Consider the following 20665-nt stretch of genomic DNA (forward strand, 5'->3'; position numbering starts at 1 on the left):
GCTTAAGTTGACACACGTAGAAAGCATGCCTAGCTAACTCCGGATGCCTTGACTGGCTCACAAAGGCCAGTAACCCACAGTCACACAACGGTGTAGATAGTGCTGGTATGAAAGGACCGAAGGCACCATGATCCTTCGGATAGTGCAAGAATTGCTTGTTCTTTATAAACGCCATTGCACCTACCCAAATCATCAATGACTACAGTTATATATAAAATCCAAAAAACATTGTTCTACCTATCATCGTGGAAACCATGCATACAAATTAGATCCCTCAAAATCATCTCCATACATGCACAATAAAACCATGCACGTAGTTAGTACAAACATGCAAATCATTTGTATCTCTATAAGCATGGAAACCCATGAACTGAAACCCTAGAAACATCCCTATTGAGTACACATCTTTATGCATACACAATCCACCAAAACATCTAATGAGTACAAATTCTCTTCTAATAACAAACTACACATGAACCAGTCCAACCAAAACAGTTGTCCAAACCATTTCGGTGAAACCCTAGAACAGTGCCATATGAAAACAAACAAAAAACACTACAACAGTCCAACAACTCATTAATCATCACAATCTACTAAAAGTGCTTACCCAAACAAAGTTCTAATAAACCCATCAAAAGCCAGCATTGCACACGACAATGTAAACCAGAGCAATATAGAAACACCAACTATATCAAAAATCAACACAGATTGAGGGAGTCATACCTCATGCACGAGACTGAAGCAAACTCAAATCCAAATGCAAACTAGATCAATGAGAGATAGAGGATGGAAGGAAGAGAGGAGACAGAAGGAGAGAAGCCAGCACGAGCTCGAGCTCGGCTGGAGGGAACGAGAGAGAAAAGAGAGAGAGGAAAATGAGCTAGGCCGTGGCCTTTGTATCTAGCCCTGTAGCGCCGGTGTGGCTGGCGCGATGGAGCGGGCCTCACGGACCGTCACGCCAGCTTTGGTCAACTATGGGTGCCACCGTGGCGCCCCTGTCGTGCCAACGCATGTGACGCGACAAAGTGATGCTGTTGCACCAGCGGGGCTAGCATGACAAAAAGGCTACCTTGTGCAATTTTTTTTAGGAGTGCTTATTATTAAAATATTTATTAAAAAAGGATTAAAATAGAAAAAAAATTCTAGCCGCCTGCACACAGAAAGGCAGATGCCTGGTCACAAAGTAAGAACTCGATGGATGAAATTGAAAAGATGTAGAATTTTTTTCTTGTTCCGATCCGATGGTGCGAGTGCAACGACGAGGCTGCATAAAGCAGGAGAAGGCGATTGGCAACTGCACAATTTTTATTTTTATAAAGCCAAAGAAAGGGTAGCCAATTTGACTTGAGGGCGTGTGTTCCAGGGACTAAAGTTTAGTCCATGTCATATCTAATGTTCAGATGCTAATTATAAAGACTAAATATGAGCTAATTAAAAAACTAATTACACAGAAGTAGATTAATTTACGAGATGAATCTATTAAGCCTAATTAAGCCATCATTAGCACATATTTACTGTAGTACAACATTATCAAATCATGGACTAAATAGGCTTTAAAAATTCGTCTCACAAATTAGTCACAATCTATATAATTAGTTATTTTTTAATCTATATTTAATACTCTATATATGTGTCTAAATATTCAATGAAACAGGAACTAAAATCTACGCTAAGAAACCAAACACCCCCTAAGTCTGCTGCCACTTCCGCGCAGCCCCCTCCACTATCATCGGAATCTGAATCCATAAAAGCACAAAAGCGACACCAGAAATTGATTGCCATCGCTCCTCCCTTCACCTCTGCGCTCCACCTAATTGATTGATTGACTAGTAGATTGGCGCGCGCATCCGCGCGCCTGTGTGCCTGTAAATGGAGATTTTGTGTAACAATGGGCGTGTTAGAAATCTAAGTGAACTAAGTATAAAGTTGAAAGCAGTACAATGTTCAAGTGCGCAATACATGTATGAAACTGAACTGTTCCATGGATTTAGTATATTATGAATTGAAGACTTAGAAAAAAGTCATCTAGCCCTGAATCATTTATCCTTTACTCATCCTTGACACAACAAAGCAGTACAATGAAGAAAAGCTAGCTGATCTACATAGAAGAGTCTATACAATAGTAGACAATATCCTGATCATACACAAGGCCCTCAGAATATGTTCAACCAGTTACACAAGCATATCTCGCTTACATTTATGGTTATGGAGATCATGGTGGTCTCCTCTTCAGCCTTTTTGAGATCAGTTCATGGTAATCTTCTTTTAAGACTCCCTTGGATAAGTGCACAAAAGTATAGAAGAAGCTGAGGAGCCAAGTTATATATACGTAAAATTGAACGCAGATGTTGATCAATGGCTGGCCATTTGTTTGGGGGCTTCAATGTGTGCCCTCTTAATGAGCAGCCTGTGTCCTGCAACAATAAATAATGGATGACCACAACGTCCATAATCTGTGTAGTGTTGAGGTTGTTTAAGATCGATATGACGAACCGGACAAATTGACATCAATCTGAAAATGAAGAGCAAGCAAATTTGAGATGTTAACGCCATTGAAGTGCACCCTTAATGTGTTAGCTGTCTATGTATATTGTATGTATACCCTACAAAAGTAAATGGAAATGGCAGTAGATACCTATGTCATGAATAGAACCTAGAATTGTATATGAAACAACACTGCTAAAAAAAACAGTTTCCGATGTGGGCAATCTGATTTGCCTTTCTATCTGCAAGGATAGCTTGGGAAAAACTTGTCTTCTTAACCGCCTTAGAGTCTTAAGCAACATGTCAGAGTTCCTATGAATTCCATTCGAATCCAAGAGGTTTTCATTACAGAAATTCTTAGTATGTTCCTCTAATTAGTTACATCATCAGTTAACTGAGCTATATTATCTTATGATACGTGTACTATATATAACATATCAGGCACGGATCAACTTAACTACTGGTGCATCCAGAATATGGAGAAGGAAAAATAAGGCAAAGATGAGGTCAGTAAAGCAGCAAAACAGCACTAACCAAAGCTTTTTTTTCCTGGACACTGCATTGAACCTTAGTGGAACTTACTTCGATATAGACAAGGTTCCTCCTTTGTAGCTTCATTACTAATCTTTTCTAAATGTAATTTAGAGGCAGACATGGCAGCACATTCTTTAACCAGTTGGACATTTTAAGTGAGAGTGTTCAGTGTAGTTGAATGGTGCTCATAACCAACTATATTTAAGATTAACTGGAAGCTGCAGGTTGGGCCTAACTATTTTGCAGGAGTCACGCTGTTGCAATTAGACCTCTTTTTGCATAGTAGTGCTGTGAGTTCGTCGCTGTGAGTTCGTCAACACGAGTTCATAAGGAAATAAATGGGAAAATAAACTATTTATTACTTTTTCCCCAACCGTGACCAACAACAGCATCACTGAAACTATAAAGATTTTGTATTGTTTGCAACAGTCACCAACAACAGTTTTCTAGCAGCAGTTCCATCTATGACTATTATCTAAACCGAACTATAAACTGCTGAGTCCACTATCATCATCATTAGTTGAATTATAAACTAATAACTTCTATCAATATCTGTAATTACTACAGGCAAAGCTATATATGCAGGATGATCTGCTTAATTTTCTATTAGCACCAAACCCATGATTGATGGCTGAAACTTAACAGAGTTTATCAAACTTGGTGGCCCTTTCAGTCCACTTAGCTAACTAAGGTTCCTGAGGTAGTTTTCTATTTACATGCACACATATTCTATACAACATGTTGTAGGAGTGTCAAACATTCGTAAATAAACTAATCCATGAGCTCTAGGATCTATCAAAGTCAAAGGCAATGGATTCTGATGTCCCAATTATTTAATAACCAAACAACTCAACTGAAATACATGGAGTACGTAAATTTAGAGCAACAACTAATGTTGCTGATGAATCGATCATCAGCTGACTTCCCCTTATCTAGCATATTTTCTTAGAAACTATGCCCACAAAACATGTGCAGCTCGGCTGTAGTTTGCAAACATCATGTGAAGCAAAACGAAACACAGAGATAAGTTAGAAAATAAGTTCAGCTAGGGAACTCATACTCATTTATGTTGTACATCATTTTGGGATAGGGAGCAGAAATAGGAAGTTGAAATCATGACGTATGGAAGCAAACAAAAGACCTCCTATTTGGAGAACCAAAGACACATGTACTGAAGTAAATTAAAAACAATAAAGAAAATTAACCTTTAGGCAGCAGGGTAGCAGCTGACATCTGTGATCAGCTAAACAAACCTTGAGCGGTATATTGGAGGAAGCTAGAAAATAAAATCAGGAGCTCATTAGACCTGTATTTATGAAAACTCTAAACATTTCAACTATACTACTGAATTCGAAGCATATGTGCTGTAGTAGCCGACGAATTTTTGGAAATGTTGTCGCTCACAACAGAACATTGATTCAATTATCATGTAATAAAAACGCTATGCATGGCAACTGAAAAAACAAGTAGATGTTGGTTCTGTCCTGCATGGAATGGCTAGCCTGTGTGATGTAATAAACTGGAATGATTGTAAGGTAATATAATGCATGATAAAAGAAAAAGGCCTTATAGCTGTTTGACTTTATCGGACAAATAGAACAACGATGCATAGTGGGTCCCTTAATGGCAGCATGGTTCGTTCTAGATGGTCAAAATCCTATAGCTCACATTGACGCAAATTGCAGGAAAGCAATGAGCTATAAATAAACAATAGTGGTACTGTTGTACAACTATTTATACAGCGTATATGTTGAGATAAGTCATAAGTGGGTCGGCAGCGGCAAGGAGCATGTACTGCACGATAGTTAGATAAGCATATTTGGACCAGCTCAAACTTGATACCATCTTCAATTAGAGGAACTGGAAACTACGAAATCCAATAAGATATCCAAAACAATTTGGAATTTGATTCTGAATATCTTCATGCCATCTGAACACATATTACACCTTATTTGAACACAGAAAACAAAGGAAAGGACATATATATGAGTACATAAGTAGGCAGCATTTCGATCTATTATTATGAAATAATCTAAACTAACATCTAAGGAAGGCAGAGAAAGTGGATAACATACCAAAACGATGAACTGAACCCTAGGTGTCCTCCCGAGGATTGAGTAGGTGTTCCCCCTGGATGATTAAGGGAGCCCAACCTACAAAATAAAGCCATATTAGAATTGGCGTCGAAAAATATGATGACGCAACAAATCTCTTTTGATTTCATTTTGTGCATTTTTTGAGGTACACGATAGAGCGAAGGACTAACTGGATAATTAGTCAATTTCGTTGCATCATCTTAGACAGCAAGCAGTTGCATAGAACTTAGAATTTACGAATGTATCGGGAAATAGGTAGAACTGATAAAGGAGATGGTGCGAAAATACCAATAATCAAGAAACATGATCAATCTTCCTCTGAAATCATCAAATTCTCCAATAAAAACCGGCATCAACAAATCTTGTCATGGAGAGACCTGCGTTGGCAGCTGCCACCTGAGAAAAGGTAACCACATATTACCTGAGAACCTGAAGACAAAAGGAAGGTGAACTAAGACCATTAGGAATTGATAAGCTAAACTTTGGGTGGCAAGCATGTAGCTTATCAAGCTCTCCAGAGTATTAGCACATATATTTAAAGTTAACTTCTGAGGCAAATATGTGGACTGCTATATCTGGAATGACCATAGGCATGAATAGTGTAGCATGGCATATACAAAACTCAGGATGTTAGTAACAGTAACAACATGCTATTAGTATGATTCCCGTATACAAAAACCAAATTTGATAGCGCAAGATTATTGACATCTCAGTGTTATAATATGTCTGCTTCAAAAAACAAAAACACATACACTGGCACTGATATATGCAGAAAAGAGATTGAGACTGAATTTTCTAGACTCAGTATCTGCTCCATGCACCGAAAAGAAACATTCCTTATTATAAATGAGGCATCTGGCAAGTTGCCAACCTGTGAAGCAACCGTGTTATGGTTTATCCTAACACAGTTCTGTTTTTAATCTGCACTATTTTCATCCAGCATCATAGTTTAAAGGGAGGAGGGTAAGGCACCTGGTGGCGGAGATCGATAGCATCTTTTTCACCTTGGCTGCTCCATTTGCATCCATAGAAAAAAGAAGATGGAGTATGGATCTACAGAGAGGAGAAGATAGAGCACCATAGAAATGCCCCTGTTCTTGCCCAATCCAGAACCCTAGAAATCAAAATCCCCAAATATCAGTGCATCCCCTAACCATAACGCAAAGAGATAAGGCCATTTACTTACCTAAGACGCCGACGGACCAGTGGATCATGTGATTCCAAATATCCTGTGGGGGAACTAACGGATCCGGCCATGGAGGCACTGGATCCAGTCATGGAGGCCCCCGATGAACCCCAGCAAAGGTGGACGACAAGCACGCAGATCTCCGGTTGACCCCAGCGCCGGAGTGTGAAGGAGAAGAGGAGCAAGGGAGGGAGGCCGCCTTTACCTGGGGTCTGCTCGCGCCGGGTGGTCGCCGAGCCGCCCGCGCCGGCGGACGCTCGGCGGCCTCCACACCGGCGCCCTCGCCAGCCACGCCGCGCCAGGGCTGTGCTCCGCCCGCACCCCGCGACCAGCGGCGTGGCCGTAGCCGGTGCATCGCCGTGGGAGAGAAGGAGAGGAAGGGGAGGCGCGAGCGGCGGCGGCGGCATCCGTGCGAGCCACGGGAGGAGTGGGGGAGAACGGGGAAGTGATGAGGCCGACTCTTTTTTTTTCCTATAGAAGGATCTGGACCCAAAATCGGAAGCCGCAGTATATATTTGATGGATTGGCTCCAGAGCAGAAGCCGGATTATGCTGAGAGAATTACACGGGAAGCTAGTGGATGCCAATAAAGAGTGGTCGAAGCTGAGAAGCTGTTGCAGAAGCTGTTGCTTCGAGCGATCTGGGCCACCAAACGCGTGATCGGACGGCCGAGGCTATTTTGGGCGACGTGGAGGGTGGCGCAGGCGGAGGAGCTGGCCATCTTTTTGGCTTTTAAATTCCACTGCGGCTACCTGCGATGAGTGCCGCCGTGCCGCCGGCGATGGACCCCGCGGCGGCGGGGGAGATGGCGCGGGAGGCCGCCGCGTGGTGCGCGCTGCACGGCCTCGTCGTCGGGGACCGCGCCGACCCGGTAAGCCTGAGCTGCTGCTTCTTTGCTTCCCTAGATAGAAATTTCTAAGTACCGATTCACCTTGCTACTTATCATGAGCGAAATTTTTATGCGCCAACATGGTGGCCTTAGAAAATTGCTGTTCGTCCCTTTCAAAAAGAAAGAAAGAAAGAAAGAAATTGCTGTTCGATCGGTAGTACTACGAAACATTGTGGTAAGGTTAGATAGAACTGAATGCAACCACCAAACTATTTTCCCGGGTCCAGACCCCTGAAAAAAGCATCTTGATTGAACCCCTGCAGAGATCAGCAACAGTCCCTGGTGTTGGTTTGGTTCATGCTCCATTCTCCCTGCTCCCAGCACATCTTCCAGAGTCATTTTGGAGGCAGGCGTGCGAGCTCGCTCCCATTTTTAACGAGCTTGTGGACCGGGTTAGCATGGATGGGAATTTCTTGCAGGATGCTTTGTCCAAGTAAGTTTTACTGCCTCCCCAATATTGATGTCTATTAAAATTATCATTCAGAGCTGTTTGCCGCTTGAATTCATATAAGCTTTGCATTACCAGAGTGCCCTGTATGCTCTCATTGGTCAGATTGTTGAAAAGTTTAAATAATCTGTCTAATATTTGAAAAACAAACTGTTCAGTTTCGAGTAAATAAAATGACCATCCATGTCAGAGATTCAAAATTTGTAAGGAACTGTTGGACTGATGAGATTGGTTGATCATGTTATAATTTCAGAACAAGGGAGGTTGATGATTTCACATCTAGGCTCTTAGAAATTCACAGGAAAATGATGGAAATAAATAAGGAAGAGGTAATTTGCTCTGCTTTACTCTCTTCTTTTTTTTGCAAGGAAAATTTACTAACTGAGTTTATTTATGAACGTCGCTATTATTAAGCACAACTTATCTCTAAATTCATGGTGTTAACTTCTTAACCTGAATATTAAATATTAGTACGCATTGCCTCAAAGAACTTTTCTCCGTCATCTTTTTGGGGTTGGGGAGGGTGGTAACGTATTTTGTATGGAAGTATTGAACAGTGATCCAATATATACCAGAATATTCGCTTAGGGTTGCACCGATCAGATTATATGCTGGATTCAGAAACAAGTTCTCTTCTTCAAATAGAGCTCAACACCATTTCAGCATCATTTCCTGGGCTTGGTTCCTTAGTTAGCGATCTTCACAGGTAACACCCAGCCATTCATTTCTATGATTGGACTTTCTTTCTGTATATGAATGTACTTTCTCTTTCTTTTAGAAGCTGATAAAAGAATTAGAAAATGCTGTCATGATTTAATGAAAACTTAGGATGTAAAAGCTATGTTCTTTTTAAAATTACAGATTTGTCAAACTTGCTAAATTAGACATGGTAGAGCAGTAGGTCTGTAATAATGGCCACTTCATATGTTTAATTTTACATTCATATGGAAAATGAATATCATTATTTATCCACAGAGCTATCCATCACAAAGTCTTCATGCATGATTTTCTGTGTAGCCTCTAATATTTATTTACCTTGCTCATTGTTTTTCGCCTTTACTTGTACATAGACTCTCTTGGCTTTGCCTCCTGTTTCCGTTAAGAAAAAGAAAAGAAAGGAAAAATGAATGACAAGATTCAGTCAAGTAGCACACTTTGTAAAACTATTATTTTGCAACCACATTACTGATACCAGTTGGAAATTTATCAATCTAGAAGTAAGGAAAAGCTAGCGATATATTATGTATCCACTGCATGCTTTTCTAGTAGGGCTATAATTCTCTGGAGGACGAAGGTATATAGTGCTAAAGAGATTCTATTGACAGCTCCAAGTTCTGTGCGTACAATTTATTTCTATTTCTTACCAATGAATCTACCTGGACGTTTCTCTTTTTTTGCGAGTGGGGATTCTTATCTGTTCAATATGTCGGCATTATTATTATTGCATCTTCAACATGATGTAGATACAAAATTGCTCTGCAGGACCTTAATTAAACAGCATGGGACTTTATTAGGTCTGGAGCACAAGAGGGTTCCTGCAAATGCGGCTAACACTCAATTTGCTGAAGCATTGGCCCAAGCATGGGCTGAGTTTAATATTGACAGGTTTGGTATGCTTTGTTTGAAGATATATGTTTGTTATGCATTACACTTCTATTTAATGAATATTAATTGTTATCTTTTCCATTATTTTCTCAGTGCTGTAATTATGATGATTGTTCAGCCAGAAGAGAGAAATATGTATGATCAGTACTGGCTTTCGACACATTTGCAAGACTCATATCCTTTTATGTTCTGCCTTCATGTTTTCCTAATGATCAAATCTGTAATTCCTTGTGTTGCCTTCATGCTTAGTGATTAACTGTTATTTGGTTTGACTTTTATCTGTTGTCTTTTTTAACCCATGTAACTGCTATACCTTTTTTTAGTTTCCCATCCTTGAGTTAGTCTTGTCATTGCCTTTCATACCTATAAGTTTCTTCCAAGTTTTGGTGCTAAGATTGTTTATTATTTTGGGATCAATTTCAAGTGTTTGTTAACTATTTGTTCCTGAGCAATATGAAAAATCATAAGATCAAACTTGTGTTCCCTTGACAGTTTATTACACATGGCATAACAACTATAAGGAAAACCTTATCGCAGGTGGAAGCTGAAGGCCAGGTTCTCCCAGATGGAACTCTTCTTGTGTATGAATCCTGATTGATTACTGATTTATGCTTAGCATTTTAGCATCATCTTAACCTTTCAGTGTGCTGGGTTTATGCTTAGCATTTGAGAAGCATCTTAATCTTTCACTATGCTTATTAATATTTATTTTTAAATGCAGAGGTGGCCAGAAAATTGCTGTTGTGTACTATAGAGCTGGCTATACACCAAATGATTATCCCTCAGAAGCAGTATGAATACACCTTTTGCCTTTTGTTAAGAGTCTTTTGTGTTTCCAGTTATGAAAACTAACTGCCCAAAAATAAAATTCTTTCAGACTTTTCAGTCTTATCCTTAATATATTTGGGTTTCTGTATTTCCCTGTTACACGTGAACTTCATTTTCTGTCTTGCAAATAAAGTCAAAATACTTTGATTTGTATTGTTAGGTATATATCAGGCCCATCCATTCTAGGCCCATATTGGAGACGTAGTGACATACTGGTTGCTTTTGTTGATGATAATATGCTTAAATTGCCATTATGAGCTTCATTTATGTTCTAGGAATGGAGTGCAAGACTTATGATGGAACAATCATCTGCTGTAAAGTGTCCTTCAATATCGTATCATTTAGTGGGAACCAAAAAGATTCAACAAGAACTAGCAAAGCCTAGTGTGCTTGAAAGGTGATCATTTTTTTTAGTGACAAAGCGTAGTACTTCTTGAACATTTGTGTCGTGCATATTTTGTTCCAGCATTTCTCAATTTCTAACATATAATTATTGGGTCATTATTAGTCTTTGGTGTAATATTTAAAACTTCACCTTTTTCTTACTGTCATTTGTTCTGTCCATATAGGTTCCTTGAGAGTAAGGAGGAAATTGACAAGGTTCGCAAATGTTTTGCTGGGCTATGGAGTTTGGGTGATGAAGAGATTATAAAAACTGCAGTGGAAAAACCTGAGTTGTTCGTGTTGAAGCCTCAACGTGAAGGCGGAGGTTCGTATTTCCATTGACATATGCATATCATTGCTTACTGTTTCTTGAATATGCAATTTGTGGACAGGAAACAACATCTACGGTCTTGATTTGAGGGAAACACTTGTCAGACTCCAGAAGGAAGGAGGGGATGCACTTGCTGCCTACATACTGATGCAAAGAATCTTTCCAAAAGCTTCTCTTGCTTATCTGGTTCGTGGTGGTGTTTGCCACGAGGGTCTTGCAATTTCTGAGCTTGGAATATATGGAGCTTATCTGCGGTATAGTAACTTCTGAAATAAACACAATAGTCAATAGTGCTTTGCATATGGTGCTGGTTTTTTCTGATGAAGAGTACTACACTAATCAATTTCTGATCAGGTACAAAGATAAAGTGGTCATCAATGAACAATGTGGTTACTTGATGCGAACAAAAGTTTCTTCATCAGATGAAGGTGGAGTAGCTGCAGGGTTTGCTGTTTTGGATAGCTTATACCTGACTGGCAAGGTGATGTTCAATGGAACGACCTTTTTTACCCATTATTTTTGTTTTGCTGGATAAATAATTTCTAAACAATATATCTTGTTTTACGTGTTTAGACAATTTTAAGCAGTCAAAAAAATATTCACTCTTATTAGTACTGTTTGAAAACCCTGGATGATTTTTTTTCCTGTGTGGCCAGGTCAAACCAAATGAGATTTCAGAAAGGCTGTTTCACCCAAATTACATTCTGTGTTTTGTTAACCAGATGCTTAATATGTATTTTACTCGAACTGTCTTCCTGACATGTAATCAGCAAAAGAGTTTTCCTGTTAGGAATTAGATCTGAAATGCTGGAATCCTCTACTTGGTTTACCTTTGGCACAACTTAAGTGTCTCAAGTTCACCTGCAAATGTCTACTTTGCCCTTTTCATTATCCTGTTATCAATGGGAAAAAGGTCATGCTCATTTGCTTGCTTCGTGCAGTGAGATGAGATAATAAAAGGAGCGTCAGCTACAGCTTTCAGTGGCGACATACACCGACAATGGATCATCATGTTCTTCATTTAGATCGACAGAGAATAACTGAATAAGCTGCTGCAGACTAGTGCCATTTCTGTGACACCACGTCACATTGTTTGATGAATTCCTTCTATCTGTCCCTGCCAAGGAAGAGAATAGACATATTATTATGTGTAGATTAAATGTGCATGAAATCCATGGAAATAATGAAGGATAAACCACGTGCCCATAGCTGTGAGATATGTCGGCGGTGCCGTTTCTTGTTCCTGATCACCTTGACAGCAAGGGGAAATCCTGTGTTTCTGTTGAGGACACGTGGTGTGCACCATCAGTGTGAATTTAACCATTGTTAAAGGCAGCACAAGAGCATTGAGTTGGAAGACAGCATAGCGGAAGAAATCTGCAGCTCATTCCTTCCGGTACTCTATGCCAGAGCAGGGAGAGAGATCCTAATATAAACTGTACTAAAGATTGCAAACTCGGAACGAGCCGTGGTCGGCTGGTTCTCCCGTCGTGGAAACCATCGGTCGTGTGTTCGAGCACTGCTCGGCACACGATTCCACTGGGGTTTTTCCTCAATTTCTACATCCTCAGGTGTGGATGCGCTACAATGGTCGTGTACCAAGCTGACTTTAGATACCTGTCAGCCACACCTAACCTTTTATCCTGTCAAGTCTAGCTTACGTACTATATACTACGGCTTGTACTTGAGGCATAAAAAAAAATTGCAAACTCATCCCCACCGATTGTAACAGCTCTGGTGTTTTAAATCCTAAAATATGTCATGTCATCATATGTATCGCACATCATTTTGGTGTTAGTAAAAACTTTGATATGCATTCACTAAAACAAGTTTATTTTTATGGTTATGTGTGTTGATTTGTATGGATGAATCAATTTCAAAACTTTTGTATTGAATTGGAATTTCGAAAACCCTAATTTCCAGCGTTTAATTCTACACTGGAAAACCTAATTCAAAATTTAAGAACATTTTTGGGTCGAGCCTAAAAGGAAAAGTGTAGAGCTTGTCAAGGTGTACAAAGTTTATTTTTGGAGTTTTCAAAGTTGTTATATAAAATTTGATGTAATTTGAAAAGGCGATAAGTTCTTAAAGTGTCCCCTTTTGATTTTAAATTTGCATTTCAAAATGTAGACATAATTTGAGTATGGTTATTAAAGCAAAGTTGTAGAACTTTGAATTTAGAACAACTTTTATTTTTGGAGATTTTTGAGTTACCATACAAATTTGGGAGTAATTTGATAAATTAGACGAGTGACAATTCGGTAAATATTGTAAAGAGTGTCAACGGGCGACACCTCACCGTCGGTGATCTTCCACCGCATTCCAGTCGTGCCCGTGGCCACGTCCGGCTTCGGGCTGGCATGGGAAGGCTGCTACGTGGCTTCTCCTTGCTTCCTGGCCACACTATAAAGCCTACGCCGTCGCCGTTCTTCTCCGTTCCTTTCCCCTGTTTTTTCCGACGTCGTCGCTCAGCTCCGTCGAGCTCGTGCCGTCGCCGTAGCGTCCACCCAGTCGCAGCAAAGCCAGTCATAGCTTTGCCTACTCCTTGCGAACCTAGCTGACCGGTTCGGCTATGTCCTTGTTAAGCATGGTTCCATCTTCTCCGTGTTGCCGTGATGCTCTATGTCTTGTTGGATGACCTTTTCATCCACTGCAGCCGCCGGAATGCCGCCGTCGATGACAGCTTGCTCCGCCGTGTCTACGGTGATCGGCGACAAGCCTTCCTGTTGCTCCTTTGGTTCAGCCATCAGCTCGAGCGTGTTTGGGGTGAGCTGCTGAGTCTTCCCAAGCATTTTGTTTAATCGCTACCGGCCTCACTTCACCGGCGTAGCGTAGCCGCACCGCCGTGTCCACCATGGCCGGCGTCGAGCTCGGTTTGAGCAGTGAATGGTGCAATTAGGGCCACTAATAGGTGCGCCTTGCCGTGGTGATCACATTGGTACTCTCGTCGTGGCCAGAGACCTCACCGTCGGCGAAAAATCACCGGTTAGCGAGCTTCGTCGCCGTGGTCAGCGCGGGGCACTGTGCCGACATGGGTGACCCACCTATCAGTGACGGTTTGAATTAGAAATGGAAATTTTTCTTTTTTAGAAAATATTGAATAGTGTAAATTTTTGTTTATTTTGTATAGAATTAAATAGAGCTCCAAAAATTATGAAAAATTTTGTGTGACCTCTCTGAGATGTAAACTATTTAGGAAAAATATTAAATGTTACTTTTCAGTACATTTTGAATGTGATAAAAATTGCTCAAATTAATTAATAAATGAGTTTCCATGATTTTTCTAGGCTTAAATAATTATCCAAAAATTATGAAAATTGTTTTGCCACATAGTTATCATATGATGAGTCTTCACAAAAATTTTGAGCTCATTTGAAGAAAGTTGATTTATTTCATAATTATTAATTAGTTATTAATTAATAAAAACAAATAGTAAACCCTAATGACTTAGGTTTTGTTTGAATTTTTGGATTGGGTGATGACCTTGGGTCATTAGCATATAATGATCCTTGGCAATTAAAGTAAGTGTTTGAGTTTATGAAAAGGGTTATTCAGTTGTTGGTTTGTAACTGTACCGTGAAGGAAAGTTGTATTCAAATTATTAACTTTTGCATCCATCGTCAAGCATCATGTTTTATATCGCACATCATATTAAACATGGCATTATTACTACGTGTAGTGAACGAAAGTGAGAACGTGGTAGTCAACCAAGTTGTTGAGGAAGTTAATCCACCTGTTGAGGTCGGGTTTGATATCTGTGGAACATCCCCGGAACCTGACTTTTCCGACAATCAAGGCAAGCCCCGGATACATTTAAACCTACCTTGTGTTTTATAAATTTATCGCTTTTGCTTTTATATACTGCATTAAGTGCTTAGAAGTTGAGTGAAAACCTAATTGGTGCATTACCAACCGTGTTTTTCCATATCAACCTTGTTACCCGTTTCAATCCCAGAATGCTTAGCCATGCTTAGAACGATAAAAGTCGGGTGATTAACGGTCACCTTCGAGATATAAATGGCTTCTTGGATACGATTGGTTATTTGTGTTATCATGAGATATGAGCATGTGGAGTAATAAATCTAGACCGGGCGGACTCGGTGTATGAGAGCCACAAGACATGGAGGTCTTGTGAGCGGGTTCTTTCCACCTGTGTCGATTAAGAACCGTCCGTTGTTGAATTGCATGAGGTGAGACTTTATAGTACTAGCCACATACTCCGGTATGCCTTAATTCGGCTTTTCTATTACGAGAATGGCTACTCGCGCACTAGGAGTGGAGAGATAGCGGGAGTAGCGTGTACCCACGTGGCAATGGGCTAGATTGGTGGAGTACTGTATTCTCGGGTGGTGCGGACCCATTCTTGTTTTAGAGGATCTGAGGGTGGGTTGGTATATGTAGGTCAGGGACCTGCATATGTCGTGTGGTTGGGAATCCCTAGCTGGGTTATAATCAGTTTAAATCGTCGTTGCTCCTCGGTTATAGAGACTCAACTCACTGTTCATCATCGTTGTTAATAAATGAAACTTGAGGAAGTTTTGAGAAAGGGTTGATATGAAGTTCATTATCTCAATACGGATCATGGTAGATTCATATATGATTTTGATAAGGATTAAATGTTGAAAGAAAGAATCTTTTTAAAGAGCTTTTACGCAAAAGAACCTTATTTATTGCTAAAGCCTTACCTTGAATCCCTGAGCTTGCATTCCTAAGTCTTATCAGTTTTTATTCTGGTTAAGTCTTGTTGAGTACTTTTGTACTCAGGGTTCGTTAACCCTTGTTGTAGGTGAGCCTCATGCACAGGTCTGTCTTGGACCATGCTGCATGACGGTTGTTCAAATCGATGATGTTGAGTAAATGTGTGGCCCTTGGGCAGGGCACTTTCTTTGTGTGTTATGTTTATGTTACTAATGCCACTCTACTACTATGGTTTGTAATAATAATCATACTTAGTTTGTAAGATTTGAAATAACTGTTTTGTAAACTAAGTTATTGTAAGACTTCCGTTATTTTACTCTGATGTATATTAATGAATAAATTATTGTAATACTACAATGACTCTGTAATGGATCCTACTCCAAAAAATCATGGATGATTTGGGGTTCTCCGAGGACACCCGACAGTCTTCTTAAGTTATCGGGAACATATGCATAGTCGTCAGAGGTCATTGGACAGTAACAGGTGCATTGGCCTATTGGGTATGTGGCCTTGCTGTCGCTTTTTAAGGGCAAGGGCAATGTTTGAGGCTCAATGAGTGTTGTCACCGGCTGAATTTGATGTGAAAGGAAATTCCCTATTTGACACTAGAAAACATTTCCTTCCATATTTGACACCAAAACTTAGAACTTCCCTATTTAACACTCATTTCATCTTTGTTCCCTAATTGACACTACCGCCAGTGACGATAACGATGTTAAGTCTAAGACGAAAAGATCATCTTGTTCCTCCTATGTGAGATTCACACAGAAGATAAGCAACTAAAATACCGAAAAAAAACATCTACAAATAAATAAATGACACAAAAATATACAGCAGTAGGAAGACGGTATGCCTGAAAAAACCATGGTCTTTTTGTCTTGAACCTAGAGCCTGATTGGTTAATAGCCAAATTTTGATTTCTAAATCTTAGGCAAGCCAAAATTTTGGTAGCCAACACCTCACAATTAGCATGCCAAATATATGGCAAAAAAGTTTGTCCTAATTTTGACAACTTTTTCTTGTCAAATTTTTGGCATCCTAAAAGTGACTGAAATGTCACTTGGAACCAAGAGATAAAATGGGTGACAGAGATTTTAAACTTCAATATTAAATAGGGAATTTTCTCTTGACGTGAAGTTTCAATACTGCGCCATATAAGGACTGACATCACGTAACTTTTATAATTAAGCAATTGCAATCATATTTTAAATTTTATATTTATAATTAAACTGGCTGAGTTTTTTTTTTCATTTTTTTAGGCGGATGGGATAGAAGCTCGCGATGTGCCAGGGACGTTCCTTTCACCGAAACTGATTTTGTATATTGTCCTTGAGTTTGTAATTCGGGTAGCAGGTGCTCTAGTAAAGTAGTACGGTTCAGATTTAGTTGGGACTTGGGAATAATATAACCTCGATGGATCATAATTTGTACTAAGCAATTGAGCAGCTATGTGAGGCTATGCGCTAATGTTTTAAGGTCCCGTTCGCTTCGCTGAAAAAAATAAATTGAAATACTGTTCTGGCTAATTTATTGTGAGAGAAAAACACTGTTCCGGTTAAAAAAAAACAAGCTGAAAAAGACGGATTATAAGAGAAGCGAACATGACTCTTCTTATGGCACCACCAATGCAGGTATATACCATCATCAACTTCGGATGATGACACAGTTCATACCAAAGTTGTAGATAATAATGCCATACAATTTTGTAGTTGAGAACTTTTTATTTAAGATCGTTTAAAGATCTAAATATTCATTCTAAGTAAACAGACTTAAAATTCTTGTTTCTGAAATTTTCAAACGTACTCAGATGGAGACATGTTGTATACCCAAATTGCAGAGCTTGATAAGGTCTAAAATTTTATAGTTAACTTTTAGCAGCTCAAATTTTGTAGTTGACCATTTTCTATCTTGAGCGTCTTTTCTTCTTAGGCACACATGGCCTTAGCTCATTAATTGAGCACTCAATATTCGTTACATTGTAACGATGGTGAAAGGACCTTATTCGAGAGGCAATGAAGTCGAGGTGCCTCAAACAGAGTAAGAGTCAACTAACGACTTGTATATGCCATCTCATCCTATATGTCCCTCGATCTAAGGTGTTTTTATTTACTTTTGCTCCTTGGAGATGGCCTAATACTCATATGAATTTTCAAATACCATTTGTTTTAGACTTGCCCTTAGCGCACGCAAAAACTAGTCGTTTTAGACTTTCGGCTAGCTTTTGGAACTTCGTTATTCCTGGTATAATTGGATTTGTCCTATCTTAACCAACATTTGCAAGAGAAGATCCATCCCATTTGCAATAGCAACCGTGAGAAGTTGTAAATGGAATGCGTACGACCCTTTTCATCCACCAACGGGCAGCAGCGCACTCGTGCTAGTGTCACTCGTAGTACGTCCAAACGTCGTACACCTCACACTCGTGTTTCACAGCATAGGTTTTTCATGTACCCCGAGTGTTTTCAGCCCTGGTTTAGCTCGTGAAAAGTTTTCGCGAAAAGTGCTACAGTACCCATTACATCGAATCTTGCGATACGTGCATAGAGCATTAAATGTAGACGAAAAAAAAAATTAATTGCACAGTTTGATTGGAAATTGCGAGACGAACGTTTTGAGTCTAATTAGTCCATGATTAAACACTATTTGCCAAATAAAAATAAAAGTGCTATAATAGCCAAATTTTCAACTTTTCGCGAACTAAACAAGGGAATTCCCGATCAACAATTAAATGGAGCGCAGAAGGCGATAATCCTGCGGCGCATCCCAGCCGTCCGTACACCTTCCCCATTTCAAACTCTGCCCACCCACCAACGGTCACCTCCGAGGTCTCCGCACTACCATAAAACCGTCACTGCCCTGTGGTCCCCCATGCAATCTCTCACCCACCCGTCAGTGAGCCGCTTCGGCTCATAAATCCGCGCGGAATCCCGTATCATTTTCCAAATTCCAATCCATTCGCAGCCACAAACAAACCCTAGGCCGCCGCCACCCGCCATGGCCAAGAAGAAATCCGCCTCCACCGCCGCCAATGGCAACGGCAGCCACGCCGCCGCGGCGCCGCCGGCGAAGGCGGCCGCGGAGGTCGCGCCGGCGGCACCGGACGCGCGGGACCGGAAGGCGGAGCAGCTGAAGGCGCTCAACACCATGCTGCTCAAGGAGGCGACGGAGCGGCGCGGGCAGGTGGCGGCGCTAACGGCGCGCCTCGACGAGCTCTCCGCCGACGACGCCGCGCTGGCCGCCGCCGAGCGCGCCGTGTCAAGGGCGGCGCTCGCCGCGCCGCTCAGCGCCGCCGCCGCCGAGGTCGCCGCGCTCCGGGCGCGCCTCGCCGCCGTCCAGGAGTCGCTCAGGGGCGCGGAGTCGCGGTCGGCGCTCGAGGCGGCCGCCAGGGGCGAGGCCGACGCGCGGCTCGAGGCGGCCGCCGTTGAGATGGCGCGGTCGCTGGAGCTGATCCGTGAGAAGGAGGCGGAGGTTGCCGCCGTGTCGAAGAAAGTCTCGAGACTGGAGGCCGTGGTGGCGGAGCTGGAGGGCAGGAACTCCGAGCTGTTTGGCGAGAAGGGTGAGTTGGCGGAGAAGCTGGAGGAGGCCAAGGAGGCTGTTCGGATGGTGTCCGGGGAGAAGGCGGAGGTGGAGAGGAGCCTGCAAGAGTTCAGGAAGGTGGCTGAGGCTTATCGGTTGGAGATGGAGGCTAAGGTGAAAGCAAAGGTGGAGGAACTGAAGGTTCTGAGTGCTAAGAAGGCAGTGGTGGATTCAAGGGTGCACATTTTGGAGGCGGAGCTGGTTGCTGCCCTGTCTAAAACAGGGGAATTGGAGGCTGAGGTGTTGGCTAAGCAGAGGGAGTCTGATTTGGTGAAAGGAGAAAACGATAAGCTTCAGTCAGAGGTGTTAGCAGCCAAGAACAAATACAACTCGTCTGTTGCAGACATTGAAAGTCTCAGGATTGAACTGAGTGCATTGGTGAAGGAGAAAGAGGCCGCTGCTAAGGCATTTGATGCTGAGAAGGCTAGACTTGTGAGTCAATTGGTGGATCTGGAGAAGAAGGTGGAGGAAATCCGGGCTGACAAGGAAACAGCTGAGGGAGCCATTCATGAGAAGGATGCTCATGCCAGTAAGCTGAGGGCTGAATTGGAGGACCTTCAGGCTTCCATGTCCCGGCTCCAAGTATCCTGTGACGACCTTGACACCAAGCGCTCACGCCTACATGATGAGAAGAATTCAGTCGTGAAGGCTCTCGATGCTGAGAAGGCTGAAACAGTGAAGCTGAGGTTGAAAATCGAGGAGCTCGAGAACTGCAGTGGTGAGAAGGATGGTGACATCAGGAAGCTGAAGGCAACATTGGATGAGAAGAAGGGGAAAATTGATACCCTGAGCAAGGAGATTGAGCTTCTGCAGCTCGCAGTGGCTGAGGCTCAGAAGAAGGGTGGCATCTGGACATGGCTGTATGCTGCAACCACAACAATGGTAGCTGCCATCTCTTTGATCTATGCCACCAGGTCCAACTGAAGGACTGCTCTCTGTCATTTCTCTTTCATTTTTGCTATGCTCTCTGTTCCTTATAACCACTTATCAACATGTAACTGGAAATGACTGTACTGTTACATGATGGATCAGCTGGTATTATGGAATGAATCGAAACCATTTCCTTCATGCTGATGCTTGCTGTGTTCTTGTTGCTGTCTATTGAATGTGTTTTGCCTGTAACATCCTGTCATGTTGCGCGACCTCGTGACTATTGGATGTGGACACAGTACACTGGTCAGAGGTGAATCAAATACTACTTGAGAAGTTATGACATATCTGGGATTGTACTGACATCTTGGTTTGCAGAATGCTTTCCCTAGGTGTCGAGATTGCAAAAGTAAGCTCTGTTTGTTTGGTGCGGTATACCAGGCAATAGAACCACTTTTAGATTCCAGAGGTTATCAGCTGGCATTACAGACCAACTGAAACTGTTTGCTGTGTTCTTGTTGCCGCCTATCTGGTATTCTGGTGTGGTTTTGTTGCTGCTGAGATGCAGGGCTCAAGGCTGGCTTAGTGCATCGGTAGCATTTGAAAATCCTTAACCTCGAGTCGAGTTGTTCTTGTTGGCATGTCGGCTGTAGGTACGGACCAACATGATGCAGTACCATGCTGGGCTGCTGGTGTAAATTGTTAGTAAATTTCCACAGTTATTATTATGACTACTA

The 20665-nt window shown here is 41.5% G+C and overlaps 2 protein-coding genes and 1 long non-coding RNA gene across 15 annotated transcripts; 2 read left to right on the forward strand and 1 right to left on the reverse strand.

Annotated features, from left to right (window-relative positions):
* Window positions 1-1537: 1537 nt before the first annotated feature.
* LOC136505215 (uncharacterized) lies at window positions 1538-7032 on the reverse strand. Of its 11 annotated transcripts, XR_010771137.1 has the most exons (6): window positions 6301-7029; window positions 6087-6228; window positions 5403-5543; window positions 5094-5171; window positions 4861-4965; window positions 1961-4294 (listed from the first exon to the last, which is right to left on the reverse strand). It is a non-coding gene; the product is annotated as an uncharacterized lncRNA (long non-coding RNA). The 11 variants fall into 11 exon arrangements; XR_010771129.1 differs by adding an exon at window positions 1538-1863 and having other exon boundaries at window positions 2196-5171; window positions 6301-7032; XR_010771136.1 differs by having other exon boundaries at window positions 1961-2414; window positions 4224-5171; window positions 6301-7032.
* An 8-nt stretch (window positions 7033-7040) lies between these two features.
* LOC136505213 (glutathione synthetase, chloroplastic-like) lies at window positions 7041-16927 on the forward strand. Of its 3 annotated transcripts, none has more exons than XM_066500365.1 (13): window positions 7041-7170; window positions 7452-7621; window positions 7890-7965; window positions 8212-8342; window positions 9119-9241; window positions 9335-9414; window positions 9741-9822; window positions 9963-10032; window positions 10345-10466; window positions 10639-10778; window positions 10846-11038; window positions 11139-11265; window positions 16742-16922. In XM_066500365.1, the coding sequence occupies exons 1-13, from the start codon at window positions 7057-7059 to the stop codon at window positions 16850-16852; spliced, it is 1539 nt and encodes a 512-aa protein (XP_066356462.1). In that variant the 5' UTR covers window positions 7041-7056; the 3' UTR covers window positions 16853-16922. The 3 variants fall into 3 exon arrangements, with proteins under 3 accessions (XP_066356462.1, XP_066356463.1, XP_066356464.1); XM_066500366.1 differs by lacking the exon at window positions 16742-16922 and adding an exon at window positions 11726-11992; XM_066500367.1 differs by lacking the exon at window positions 7041-7170 and having other exon boundaries at window positions 7574-7621; window positions 8225-8342; window positions 16742-16927.
* A 1517-nt stretch (window positions 16928-18444) lies between these two features.
* Window positions 18445-20126, forward strand: LOC136505448 (uncharacterized). The gene has a single exon (XM_066500601.1). The coding sequence runs from the start codon at window positions 18477-18479 to the stop codon at window positions 19980-19982; it is 1506 nt and encodes a 501-aa protein (XP_066356698.1). The 5' UTR covers window positions 18445-18476; the 3' UTR covers window positions 19983-20126.
* Window positions 20127-20665: the final 539 nt, after the last annotated feature.

Source organism: Miscanthus floridulus, chromosome 14, assembly GCF_019320115.1.
Source record: "Miscanthus floridulus cultivar M001 chromosome 14, ASM1932011v1, whole genome shotgun sequence".
Taxonomy (NCBI): Eukaryota; Viridiplantae; Streptophyta; class Magnoliopsida; order Poales; family Poaceae; genus Miscanthus; species Miscanthus floridulus.